General features: G+C 40.9%; 1 protein-coding gene across 3 annotated transcripts in view; it reads left to right on the forward strand.

Annotated features, from left to right (window-relative positions):
* The first annotated feature begins 12,891 nt into the window (after positions 1 to 12,891).
* Positions 12,892 to 14,526, forward strand: part of LOC114665554 (phosphofurin acidic cluster sorting protein 1-like) — a 177,791-nt gene continuing 176,156 nt past the window's right edge. Inside the window, exon 1 of one of the 3 annotated variants that reach the window (XM_051919198.1) lies at positions 12,892 to 13,216. In XM_051919198.1, coding sequence (XP_051775158.1) covers positions 13,008 to 13,216 — 209 coding nt within the window. In that variant the 5' untranslated portion in view covers positions 12,892 to 13,007. The remainder of the gene's footprint in view (positions 13,217 to 14,526) is intronic. The other 2 variants (XM_051919197.1, XM_028820130.2) reach the window with 2 other exon arrangements.

Raw genomic sequence — 14,526 nt, forward strand, 5'->3', positions numbered from 1 at the left:
CATGTGATAACAGTCTTGCCTCATATTTGTAATTTTTAAATTAATTTATATATAGATATACTGTATTATTAAATTAATGCCTTTGCCTTGCATAGCAATTGTATATATATCCACCTTAATAAAATGCCTGTGTGGAAGTCCAGTTGCTATATCTGTCATTCCAACAGGTGCTGCATCATAAATATTAGGACTGCTTTTATGAATCCCATGCCCAATGGCATGTAACAAAGACATAAGCATTGCATGGTGCACTGTAAACATTAATGATGAGGTCTACTTTGATCACTCAGATTTCAGCCGTCTTAGATGCGTGCAGCTAGTTACAGTATGTCATAATATAATAAATGACATCACATTATATCATTTTGCCACTATGTCACACATGGTATATCGTATGTTGTTATTAATATTTAAAATGTACGTTTTTCTTTTTAGTCTTACTTACTTTTCTGTTTCTTTTTACTCTGTATTGCATATTCAAAGTAGTGAATCAGGTTGACATTTCACTACACATTGCATGTGTTGTAGCGGGCTGAGTGATGAGGCAGGGCAAAAGCCAAATGCTTAGGGTGCCAACCAGACAAAACTCTGTTTAATTTCAACAGCAAAAAAAGAAAACTGTAACAAAAACACGCGCTCTTTGGCACTTTGGGCTTAGGACGATTCTCAAATCAGCACTCTTTCAGGGACTTTCTCTTTTGATTTTACTATGGTAGTCATGTCCGAAATGAGATGCCACCTTCCAGTCGTGTCTCCCTCTAATACAGAGTGGACTGGAAGGGGCAGGGCTTCCATGGCTTTGTAGCCTTCATGGGACAGTTTCTCAAAGCTGTGAGGGGAAAAAAGGAGACAAGACTGTTAGCGAAAGTGTCCCTGCTCGTCCCTGGGGTATGGGTTTGGGTACTACATACCTTAGGTGAATCTGGAAGGTGACCCTCTGGGGCGCGTGGGTGATAGTGTATACCTGTTTGTGTGACAACTAAAACAATCTTGGTGTACTCAAGTACACAATTCACCATTAAGTTGAAAAAATTCTGCTGGATTTGCTTTATTAATGCCTGTGAGGATTTTGAAGTCCTGGATTAGGTCCCCATGCAGTCTCCTCAACTCAACACTAAACAGATTTAATCCCGAGTCTGTCCCAGAATGCCCCTGGTTGCTTTCCTTTGCACAGCTTCAAGTGCTGCTATGTCTTAATTTTGGTGTGAGGTTGACCAGTACTGCACACAAAACTCCAGATGTGGTCTCATGAGTGCATCATATAGTCTGAGCATAACATCTATTAATTTATATTCAACAGTTTTAAGGCTATAACCTAATGTTTTATTTGCCTTTTTAAATGCTTCTGCGCATTGCTTAGATGATGAAAACATTACGTCAACACAAACCCCAAAATCCTTTTTAGAGGTTGCTGCCCGTAGCTTAGGGTCCCCCATCTTGTATTTATAATTGATGTTCCTTTTTCCCCCACATGTAGCACTTTGCACATTTCTACATTAAGTTGCAGTTTCTAAGTGTTTGCTCAGTTCTGAAGTTTGTGGAGGTCTTATTACAATTTATACCAAACAAAACCAGTAACTCCTTCATTCTGCATATCTTGGTGAAAGAACTGGACGTAAAACTTAAAATTCAAACACATATTAATGTGTCAGCCACTAGCAGCTGCCAGGCTAGAATATCAGATGCTGAAGGCTCTATTTCATAGGTCATAGCTCAAAATGAAGGGAAGATGCACCCTCTACAAGATTCCCTTGCCCCAAAATAGACAGGCAATCGGCAGACAATAGAGTGGACTTCATTCCTATATGAAATTTGGAAGGAAGCTTATTGCTGCCTCCCCATAGGAAAATGGCTTAAAAGAGATCCTTCATTTATGTTTCATTAGGAATCAACTTCGCCACAGATGTTTCTCCTAAAGTTCCTTAAGAGAAATAGCTTTAGAGAAACAAGAGAAAAGAAATATAACGGGGTAAAAGGCGTCAAAATTGAGAATTTGATTTGAAAAAGCATGCTATATTTTCAGAGGTTGGAAAATGGATGGATGGATGGATTTTCAGAGGTCTCTTTCTAGTCTTGTTTTATTCTCTTTCAAGACTTCATATTTTTTGCTCATTATTGTACTGATGCTTTTATCCAAGGTGTCTTGCAGCATTTCAGTTATGATTAGTTACATTTCTTTTGTTTCCAATTTGAGTAAAGGCACACTTTCTCGTTGTCACATGGTGTCACTAGTGGGATCTGAACCCACAACCTCAGCGTCTAAAGTCTTAACCACTATGTCATACTGCCTGCCTTATCTTCCTGAATGACTACAATCTAATTGGCGCACAGCAATACAAATTAGAGCAAATAATAGCATTTTTAGAAGCTAACAGTACAGTTTTGTAATCATAGTAAAGTGTTTTAATTACCACAGCATTACCATATATTTCACCATATATTATTGAGCACATAATGCAAATACTTTCAAATTGCAAAAAAAAAAAAAAATGTCAAGACAATACTGGGAAAATCTGAGCCTGTTGTGCAACTAACTCTCTGCTGAAACTCGAGAGGAGACACTTGTGAGAATTCCAGGGTGTTTTTTTTTCCTCAGGAGAAAACATCTGAGGAGCAAGAAAGAAAAGAAAATGTCTCCATTTTATTTCTTCCTGATTTCATTGTTGTCTAGGAGATAAACCAAAAGGGCATAAAGGAGATATCTTTTTTGATTTGCCATTCCTGTGTTATGTTAGAGAGGTTCTTCATTCATATTGGTTTTTGCTGTTAATCAGGAGCAAACAAAGCAGACAACAACAACAATTTGCACCTGTGATCATTTGTAATGAAGATGCCATTTTCCTAAAGGATTCAGAGGCATTAATCCACTCTGCTCCAGAGAATACTTTGTTAATCTTGTAATGAAAATAAAATATCTATTAGTAGGAAGTTATGAAGTGGCAGAAACAAAGTAGGATAGAGTAAGTTATTTAAATTAAATGTTTCATTAGCAGCAAGAACCGGCTTCTAATTTAAAAGCTGACTGAAATCAAATCCTGTTGCTTCTGCAGGACCCCTAGAGTAGCACTGTCTATTTTTGTCGTAGTCAGTTTTCAGGCCAAAGACAAGATGAATCAGGGGGTCTTGATAATTCTGTACACTTTTTAAAAGGTCTGCTTCATGGTTATTAATATTTCAAGTCAAAAACTGGTAGAAGTCTCGATTCATCATCTAGCACAGCATTTCTTCTATTTCAAGAAAGGAAGATACAATTACAGTGTGAAAATACACATATTACACTCAACATTATATGCATTCTCTATAGTGTTTTTATCTGTTTAAACTAAATATGTGCTACATCTTCTCACTTTGCAAGGAGATAGCCCATACAATGCAGGTGAAGCCCCTAATATGCAATAGGACGTGTTACAAAATAAAATACTTTTGGCAAATATCTGTGTTTTCTCAGAATAAACAATGAAGGACTGTGTATTGAAATATATAAGCTACTGGCAAAATGTATCCACCAATTAAACATGTACTATATGTTGATATGCACTACATTCAATAAACAGCAGATTTGTTTATTGTTATAACAGTGCAACAGTTATTAGATTCAATGTCTTGGGTGTTTGCCCTGCACAATAAACACTTTACCATAATAACTGTTCAAATTCTGCATGTTTGTGGTTCTCACTTAGCTCTTTGGATAAAATCCACTATAAAGGTACAAATTAGTGCATAATTTTACACATAATGTTCAAATAAGAGATGAGATGATTTTGCATGAAACTGTTTTGCCATGAATTAAAAAGAATGTCTCTCTGTTATTAAAAAAATATCTTGGAAGGAGACGAGACGTGATCTTCTCAGAAGACAATTTGATGTCATGCAAGACAAGGCAGTGAGACAAAAGGACAGCTTTTGTACAGGCGTTTAAATGATTGACACGTAGCACGACAAGCAGAACATGCAGCTCGGCAGCAGCAGCAGAAAGGCAGCAGCTGATCAGACCACATCTCCTCAGTGTGAGTTTAAATTCCCCCAACCCCAAAGGCAATGTGAAGTGGCTAGAGCATAGCGTGCCCGGGGGGGATGGGAGGGGGTGAGTGAGCGAAGCGAGCAGGGGGCAAAGCCCCCAAGTACTTACAAAAATAGGACTTAGTGCACTGTACATTTTAGATGCAGGTACTTTACAGTATTCTTTTCCTGTTTAATCTCATTTTTTTTAACTATAGTTAAGGAAGAGGGGACCTGAGTCAGTATGGGTAATTAATCATTTTCACATTATATTGGTAAACAGAAAATACTTTTAAAACAGGAATTGACTGTTTGTGGTTATCAATGAGAAAGAAAAAGGAGAAGGTAATTGGTATAGATTTCTACTTATAGCATTATTCCTTCCTTTATCACTTGCCACTTATGCAAAACGTGGCCTTTGATGACTACTTAACAAATAAATGACAAAACACAGATGTAAATTATATTGACATGGCTTTTGGCCACCACAGCTGCTTCACTGCACAATGATATAAACTCTCCAAATATTTTTAAGAGTATACCAGATGCTATTTGTAATTCCCTTCAGTTTTCAACCTGGCAACTCTGTTCCTCCTGCCCTGTCATTTCTGAAAAACATCCCAAAAAGGTGTCCTTTGGAGTCCTCTTTCATCACAACAGTGCTCCGCCAAACAGAGTGCACATGGCAGCGTGTAAACATTGCAAGAATACAACTTCAAACTGTTGCTCCACCCTCTTTATTCCCCAGATTTTGCAGCTTCTGACTTCTGTCTCTTTCCTGAGAAGAAGAAATACATGCGTGGTTGCCATTTTGACCCAGATGATGCTGTGATTGATGAGGTGGTGCATTAATGTGATTTTTGATGTGATTTTTCTCTGGAAACATTGAAAAGTTTGAACACCGATGGGAGAAGTGCATTCACCTTCAGGGAGACTACACTGAAAAATCCTAAAAAACTGCATTGTGCCCTGACACTTAATTCTCAGGTAGGTTCACTTCCCATCAAACACTCCTCATAATGCTTTGTACTCATTAAAGAGCAGGACAAGACTATGGCAATACTCTTTTCTTTTGTACTATTGATGTATAGCAGTGGTATTGTTTATTGCATTTCTTTTAGTTTGGCATTTGCCTGGCATATACATCTGCTATAATTAAGTGTTCTTAACTTCTTGCCCACTGTCATACGTGAGTGCCCAGTGAGTGCACAGGGGAGGAGAGCATGTGTGACTCCATTCCAGCAGTTTCCACTTCCATCGTAGGATCAACCTGCCATCTTGGCTGTGCCCCCAAGTTCTTGTGTTCCAACAAGGAAACATAGAAGGAAGTTTAGGGTTAGTTCACCAACTAGTGCCTCAGAGAGTACATAAGGGCTCAAATAATCCATCCATCCATTTTCCAACCCGCTGAATCCGAACACAGGGTCACGGGGGTCTGCTGGAGCCAATCCTAGCCAACACAGGGCACAAGGCAGGAACCAATCCCGGGCAGGGTGCCAACCCACCACAGGGCTCAAATAATGCTTTATTCAATTTATTTGATTAATGGTGTTTTCAAAACAAACTCTTGCCACTACTATGAAATGGGTATTTCTGGGTATATCCCTACTCTTTTTACGTTTCCTCCATTTTTTCTTTTTTACGCCCAACCTTCATTTTATAACCTTTGTCACGCGTGCTTATCAGAGGATCACCTTTTGGGCTCATCTAAGGTAAGTAGTACCCCACTCGGGTGAGAGGGGGTGCTGTCACTAAAGGCATCTCTTTTCTTCCCCATAGAACTGAAAAGATGCCCATTGAGGACAAATGACTCCATCCCTTCAGGTTGGAGACCAATAAGAACACAACGTCTTTGAATGGCAGTGTCTCAGTTGGACCAGGTCTTACTAGAAGACGGAGTTCTGCGTTCCAGACCCATTTTTACCAGCTGATAGCTTTTGAAGCCAAGGAGGCTGCTCTCATTTCTGTTACTTAATTGTTTGTGCATCTCCCTCATGCCTTTGCTTTATTTGACCTGTGAAAAGGATTAAAAGGGGCAACGCCAATACTTTTCAGGACTCACTCTGCATTTATTCCACTTGTCCATACCCTCTTCACCAATTCATGGTTGTGGGCAGCTGGTGTCTCTTTGGGCAGGATTTGGTACAAGGCAGGAATCCATTATATGTGCAGCACCAGTCTCCAGTCTCCCATACACATACAAACACTCATACCGGACTAATAAAATTAGCCAACTAGTCTAACATTCACTTCTGTGGGATATGAAAGAAAATCCAGACATGTAGAGATGTGAAAACTCCACAGAAATTATGTCCAGGCCAGGAATCAAACCCAGGACATAAGAACTACATCATACACTTTTTGATTTACAATTAACCAAATTAAACACAATTGCGTTTAATGTTTAAGTTGTCTTTCTGGTGGCCAAGTTTTACTTGCATATGGCTGAAATATTCGCAGTTTGTTTCAGTTACTAAACTGCTTTTTTGTTAACAGATAAAGAAAAAGTCATGAAGACCTTCTACCATGTGACCATTGAAAACATCACTGCCTGCTATGGGAATGGCTCAAAAACAGCCCACACAGCACTGCAAAGAGTTGCATGCTCAGATGAGCACATCATGGAAATTTCACTATTATCCCTATGGTACCACCTACATATAAAAAGGTGCCAGTACCAAGGTAGCCAGGATCAGGAAGGACTCCTCTCCAGTTTCAATGGTTAAGATCTGGCAGGCAGCGCTGCCTCAAATCAAAAAGAGAAAGTCTGAGAAAGAGCTTAATTTCCCAGGAAATAAAAAGAACTAATGGCCAAATTATCAGACATTCCTCAAAATTACAAAATACTTGTCTATTACATATAATTTTAACTGTTTGTTTTATTATTTAACAATTACTATACGTACCTTATCACGCATGCATGTCAGAGGACCTCCTTGCAGGCTCATCTGAGGTATGTAATAACCCACCCAGATGAGAGGGGGCGCTGCTGCTAATATTGGCATCTCCTCCTTTCTCCACAGTACCGTGAAGCCACCCATTGAGGGGAACTAACCCTGCCCCTTCCAGTCCAGTTGCCGTAAAAACCTGGGCATCCCAGAAGGAGGCGTCATTTACTGGCTAGAGGGACCTGCTAGCAAAAGCAACATGGCTATCCAGGCCAGCTACTCAACAACTGCCAGAATTTTTTCGTGCAGAAAGGTATGTATGCTGAAGACCATTTTCTTTTGTTTTTGTTTTTTTTGTCTCCTTACAATAAATGGGACAACCCAGTTGGTGCCCCAAAAATTCTTGGGAGTCTCAAAGCTGTCATTCCTGCACCCAACCACACCGTCTACTAGCATCTTTTCATTTTTTATATCTATTTTTAATATATGCTTTTTAATTGGGGGTGGCATGGTGGTACAGTGGCTGCGCTGCTGCCTCACAGTAAAGAGACCAAGGTTCATGCATGTGTCCTCTGTGTGGAGATTGCATGTTCACTCTGCGATGGACTGCTGTCCTGTCCAGGATTTGCTCCTGCCTTACACCCTATTTTAAATGGGTTAGGCTCCAGCCCACAACCCCCAGACTCTGCTCTGGACTAAGCTGGTTAGAAAATGAAATTACATGTCTTTAATTGAATTACAAAAGAGCAGGCTGCTCACTGAGCTGCAGTTCACTGTATACCCTTAAGTGTGTACATGTAACAAATAAATAAAATCTTGAATAGTGTACAGCAATGTGTGGTGAGAACTATGACTAGATCTCTCATGCCATCATTCAATTTTTATTTAGCTCCTGGCATAATAAATAAAGATTAGTTAAATGGATAATGATGTCAGCAATTCATGTGAAAACATGAGCTGCAAAAGGTGAACAAGTACATACTAAAAGAACAAACAAAGTTAAACTTTGTTAATGACTAAGCTGTTTTTTACTGCTTACTGTAACCACTGATCTCAATTAGAAATGTTATTTGGCTATAATATAGGAAAAATGCAAAAAAGAAAAATGGAAAGCATTCAAAGAATGAAACAACTGCAGGTTTCTGCTATTTTAAAATACAATTTCAGTTTTTACCACAAATATCCCTCTTTAGGACAGTAGTGAAAATTGTGGTTGGTATAGAAAATATATATATACTGTATATCTTAATATCAGTTCACACTATTTGTATCTTAATAAGTTTCAGCATAAAACATACAGAGATGAGGTGAGAAACCCGAGAACCTGGTGCTCTACCAACAATCTCATCCATAACACAAAGAAGACCAGGGAGACTGTGGTGGACATCAGGAAGAGCAAGAAAGCTCATAAGTGATGAACCTGTGGAGAGGGTTTCCAGTTTGAAATTCTTGGGGTGAACATCACAGAAAGTTCTCTTTTGGGCCACATACATGTCAATTACCATCAAAAAAGGGCACAGTAACACCTTTTCTTTGTTAAAAAACTAGAGAAATCGAGGCTGTCCTAAGACCTTTTTGTGAACTCCGATCAGTGCACTGTGGAGAGTGTACCGACATACAGCATCACAGCTTGGTACTCAACTTGCAGGAATAAAAATCTCTGCATCGGGTCATCAGAACTGCCCAAAACATCACTGGCACAGAGTTACTGGCAGTTGAGGACATTTGCCTATTCAAGTGTCAAAGCAAGACATCCACAATCAGTGGAGACCCCATCCACCTGGCACATAATTTCTGCAAACTGCTCCCTTCGGGGAAATAATACAGGACTCTCGTATGTGTAATATTGTAATGTAATATATGTGCAATATATTTTTAAGTTGAATCGATTCCATAATATTAGACACTGATTACACTAGATTTTTTTTTTAAACACCTTTTATTATTTAAGACTTAGTTATAATAAATGTTGTTTAAGGAAAACTCAAGGATTGCCATTGTAATCGTTAATTGCTGTCTTCAGTCATACAAGAAAATAAAGTCTTCTCATCTTATCGTATCTTAACTTACATTTTCTTATCCTATCATATCTCATCTTACCTTATATTATCCTATCTTGTTTTATATTATCTTTTGGCTTTATCTTGTCTTCTCTTGGCATATCTTATATGTCATATCTGATCTTATTTTATCTTATCTCGTCCTGTCCTATCCTTTTTTTAGCTAATTTTTACTTATATTGTCTTATGCAGAGAGGTGGCTCTGAGGCTCTGCACCGGCATTTGGAAGGTTTCCGGTTAGAATTCCATAAAAATGCCAGAAGTGACTACTTCATTGGGCACTTGAGCAAGGCCCTTAACCTGCAATTGTATGTCCTGGGTATGACATTAACCTGCATTCAGCCCTGCAAGTAGGTCCTCCAACCTACAGGGAAACCTTGGGGATTGGTGGCAGGACTGGCACTCCAGACACTGTAAAAAAAAAAAAAAACTCCCACTGTTTAAGTGTGTTCCTGAGGTGTCACCCACTCCACTCGGGTCCCAATCCAGGTGGTGTGTCGTGTTGTGTGTGCAGTAACGTGCTATCAGCGCATGCTCCCAACCTTGTCTTACCCTGTCTTATCTTATCTTGCCTTGTCTTGTCTTATCCTACCTTAGAGTAATATCCAGTTTTACTGCTGTGAACCAACCAGCTTTTATTAACGAATATGTCCTAAAAATTATTTACAAAACACTATTTTGTTTTTATATGAGAGCCTTTTATTATTAGGATGTTGAACATAAAATACAACTATTTTATCTACCTCTAAAAAAGGCTCAACAGCACAAATACTGTAGACGTAAATTTTGGTTTTCCGTCTGAAATTAACTTTTATGTATTACATCATTTGAAAATGTGAGCTGAAGTCCAGTGTAATAAGCCTTGATGGCAGATGTACATACAGTAATTTCATATTACTGTCAAATACAAAATTAATGCTTTACACATTCTTAACAGTGTGACAGTAGTAAAAGTGTTGGACTGCAATTACAAAATCTACCCCATTAATTTCCCACCACTGATTCATTACGCAGTACTGAGCGAGTCCCTCATCTTGCCAGCAACCCTTATGCAGAAATCTGCAAGCCACTAAACAACTGCATTTTGAAAGCATTTTTGGATTAAAGCATTAGTTGAGTACACAGAAGTAAATGTTTGAATTGGATGAAATTTTTCAATAACACATTAATAAAAAAAAAAAAATTCATCACAGTGTTGTTAAGTGATGAAAAGTGTCTATTGATGTGAGGAAATGCTATTTCAGATAAATGTAAATGTTTATAGTATTTTGTAGATAGACTTGAAAAATACTTAAATTATCCTTTCCTTGCTCGAAGGTATAAGGAATGATAAAGCCATCTTTATCACATCTTCTGCAATGTAGACCAGCCCATTCAAAGTCTGGGGTAGCATTACACATCTAGTCTTTCTGACATGAAAATGGGGGTAAACCATCCTCCAGCAGTTGACAGTTGGCTTGAGCAGGGTCGACTCTGTCAAGTTACCTGGAAAGTACAAGGTGTTATCATTTCATCCTGTACCCAAGGATAAAATCCATCACCCTCAGGTACAGGCAAGAGATGGCAAGGGTGGATTTGGAGCTGATGGACCTATTCCAACACAGGTGAAGAATATAGGTGCCCAAGTAGTGACTGAGAAAAAGTGGAGAGCTTGGAAGGAAGTGGACATGGTGGTGTTCAGGCTTCAACGCCAAGAGGTAATGGGAAGGGTCAGTATAGGAGGGCAGGCTTTGGATGGGGTGATCCACCCAGCTTATGGTCAAAGGCCAGAAAGAAAGGGAAAAAGGACCTCATCGTCATGGAGGTGACCAAGATGGAGCAAGAGTAGCACAGCGTGAAGGCAGTTGTTGTGAAACTGCTAGAGTTCCAAAAGCACAGTTGCCAAAAAGGCTTCCAAAATTACCCACTACAGCAGGAAAAGATTGTCAAATAGCCCATCTAGAACCCCAAAGGGCCAAGACAAAGCTTGATAAAAAATAAAGGGTTTATTGTACAAAAATGTTTGAGCAAGCACAAAGCTCTGAAGAGCACAAAGGAGATGCCTGAAAAGGTAAGGTAATACACAGTAACCAAAGTCCCAAAACAGAATTCAAAATTATGGTCAAAACAGAGCAGAGGTTCAGAAAATTAGATGGCACAGTTCCAAAACAGAATCCCAGAGGCAAAGTCAAAAACAAAGCACAGGGTCAAAATCCAGAAAATCAATAGACAATAGAAAAGACACAGAAACTCACAAGAACTCTCCTCTCCATAGCACATTCAATGAACCATGAGGAATCATGGGGAGGCCCTCCCTTAAATAGGATGGAGGGCCGTTCCTGGCAGTGACAGGAAGGTGGCCCCACCCTTTGTGGGACTACCCGCAAAGCACAAGAGACATAACTAAAGTCCTTCCCCTTGTCCAACAAACAATTAGACGTGCAAAATAAATGAAATAAACATTAATACAAATAAATTGTATAAAATAACAAAAAAACAACATGAAATTACACTTTGAATCCCAACCAGGGGAGATCTGCTGGCTGAAACATGACAGCGGTGGCACAAGCTTACAGGTGCATTAGACATTGTGGTTAGGCAATGCGAGTCTAATGGTAAACTGGGCAGACTTATGGAAGCTGTCATAGGCTTGGCTCAGTTTTCTTTTTTAGAGTTTCCCACATCACCCCAAGCCTCCAGAATATCCAGCAGTGGCTTGGCATACAGCAAGTATGTGGGACCACCATTGCCACCACCTGCAACACATACCATCTAGCTGTAAAATCTCACTGGCACAAGGTCAGTTCAGACGGCAGCATGACCAGGTGCTAAAAGGAAGCTGGCAGAAGTGGTGGAGATATCCAACCACAACAGCCCAGCTGCAAACTAGCAGATTTCTTGTATTTAGTCGGGAAGAGCCCACAGATAGCTCTAACGGAAGGCCTTCACCAAAAGCTTCTGGCTCCAGGAGTAGATTGGAGCACTGAGGTGAACCTGGGCAGGCAGCTGCACTTCCTAGAGGAGTTTTGCAACAGTTCACTGGATCCAGACATGGTGTTGTGGGCTGCAGCTATAACATTTGTGCTGCTAGTTGAGCTGGAAGTATCTATCTATCTATGAAAGGAAAGGACAGAGGCGGCAAATGACAGCAAGAGATTAAAGACCAGGTCATATTGCGCAGGGAAGCGAGATAGTGCGTGAGGTCCTACCTGACTGAGGTGGAAGCCAGAGGATGTGTAGACCTATTAACAACACACCTGCTCTAGGAACTGGCTTTGCATGGAGTCAGACTGCAGAAGACAACCAAAGAATTGTAAGAAGAAGCCAGGCTTCTGGTTGTGGCTGACAAAGAGGAGAAACAAGTCTTGAGAACCGACTAACTCCTGAGGTGGTACCAAGGAGACGTCCCTGTTCGCTGTCCTGCTACCAGGAAATGTTCTGTGATAAGGGGAGAAACATCAAGGTGTCCCCAACTGATGACCCTGCAGATAAACAAGCTGGTACTGGCATAGGCAGGCACAGAGCCAAGCAGGAAAACGCCTACCTATATGCAAATATTCTTCATAATTTGACCAGTGCCTGTATGTTTGGATTGTGTCAGCACTAGAAAATTAACATATAAAATAAAAGTCACTCGCGACTGTGAACACAACAGTAAATGATTAATCTATCCCTCTCAACAGCTGACAAAAATACATTAAAAAAATCATTCTTAAAGCAACAGCTATAACATTTTAGAATTACTTATATAATAGGACTTCATTTATTTTACCGAACGAAGTACGATACTTTGCTGCAACTCACAACCTCATCACTCGTCTAAGTAAACCAGGAAGCAAATAAATACAGTGCGCGCGCGCTGTGCCTTTTATAGTAAACGTCGACGCCCTCTCCGGGCAGTCCGCGCGCGTCCCTCTGCTCGCCACGCCACGCCCCACTCCGCGCTCAGCCCCTCCCTGTTTATGCTTGGTGACTGAAAGACTCAGGCGAGAAACAGAGAGAGGGAAAAAAGAGGAGGGAGTGCGTGCGCGAGGACCAGCGCCAGATCGAGCCAGCTTTAGCTGCTACCCCGGGAGAGGCGATGATGGCGGCGGCCGTAGAGAGAGGAGGGGTACGGGCCGCCTTCTTGAACCCCACTGGAGTTGGCGGCGGGGCAGGACCCGGGATGGCGAACGCCCCAATGGCACCCGCTATGGCCACTGGCCCTGGGAGCTCCGGTCCAGTTCCCGTGCCCATGAACCTGTTCGCTACCTGGGAGATTGACCGTTCTTCGCCGAGCTGCGTCCCGAGGTATGTAAATCGTGTGCACTCTAGCCTGGACGGGCACCAGTTGGTATTAAGGACGGCGACAGTCAGCTAGTGTGCGGTTTGCGAAGCGGTAAGCGGTGCTCCTAGCAGGGATGTGCAGGCGCTGTGCTCAGTGACACATTGTTAATCCGTCAGTCATTTGTGTACTAAATGCAAGCGCAAGGCACGGTTTGTCCAGCTAAAGACAGTGCAGATATTTCAGCATGTGAGTGCGTGTTTGTTTTGGCTGTCGCACTCGTGCTTGGCCCTTTTTAAAGAAGTTGGCACATAAACCCCGTTCCCCTCCCTTCGTCAAATGCTGCGAACCCCATTTCGCTACGGCGTGCTTCTGAGCACAGTGCACGCCCATTCTCTGTCTCTGGCGGCGGTTCTTTAAAACCCTGTTTTGTCACGACAAGATTGAGCTCTCTTGTTTATTTTCTTATACTTACGGGCACCCATCGTGATTCATTTCACTTTAGCGCCTGGAGCGGTGGCTAATAGTTTACGCGTGCGCACCTTGGCGCTAAAGGGGGCGACTTTGACTTCAGCAAAGGGGGGACGCGGGTTGGAAAGGTGGACGAGAGGTTTTTCCCAAGACACAAAGCCACCCGAAGCAAATCTCTTCAAGACATTATCCAGCTGTCTATCTAGATGGTTTTAAAAGGCGCGTGTAGAGGGGGTTACTTATTTATTTATTTAGTTTTACTACAACCAGATCGGGTTTCGTTGAAAAGTGTGTTTCAGTATCGCCAATAATTCCGTTTCAGATCGTGTTTTGAACATGACACACATCTCGTGTGCGTTATTTTATCAACAGCAAATACGAACAAAGTGAAGATCGACTCTTTCCTTTTATTTATCACCTCAGCAATGCCTTCAGCAGAGGAAAATCAGTGTGATATTTGAAAAGCCCTCAAATGTAGAACTTGCACTCTTGTTGATGATGGTGAATATCATGGTGGAAATGCTTTTGCGGAATGGGCGGTCGTGCATATACCACATGAAAGCAGCCGTTCACTAATTTTGAATTGTTTCTGGGGTTTAAATGGACAGGATGTTTTGAAACCACGACAGGAATTTCGATTCATTGACATTAACTGCTGCAAAGTGTTTGCTCTGTGGTTGAGATGGTGAGAGCTCTGTTGCCAAAGCTATTACCACTAATTGCATAACTCGGGGAAATATCACCTTTGTGTGTTTATTAGTAAAGTCAGATAGTGGTTAATTTTTGTAAAATAACTGTTAAGTGTTTACCAGAAATGTAAATAGTGGTTGACATATATAACTATCCCCTTTACGTGTTTACCAAA

Source organism: Erpetoichthys calabaricus, chromosome 15, assembly GCF_900747795.2.
Source record: "Erpetoichthys calabaricus chromosome 15, fErpCal1.3, whole genome shotgun sequence".
In the NCBI taxonomy this organism is placed as follows: Eukaryota; Metazoa; Chordata; class Cladistia; order Polypteriformes; family Polypteridae; genus Erpetoichthys; species Erpetoichthys calabaricus.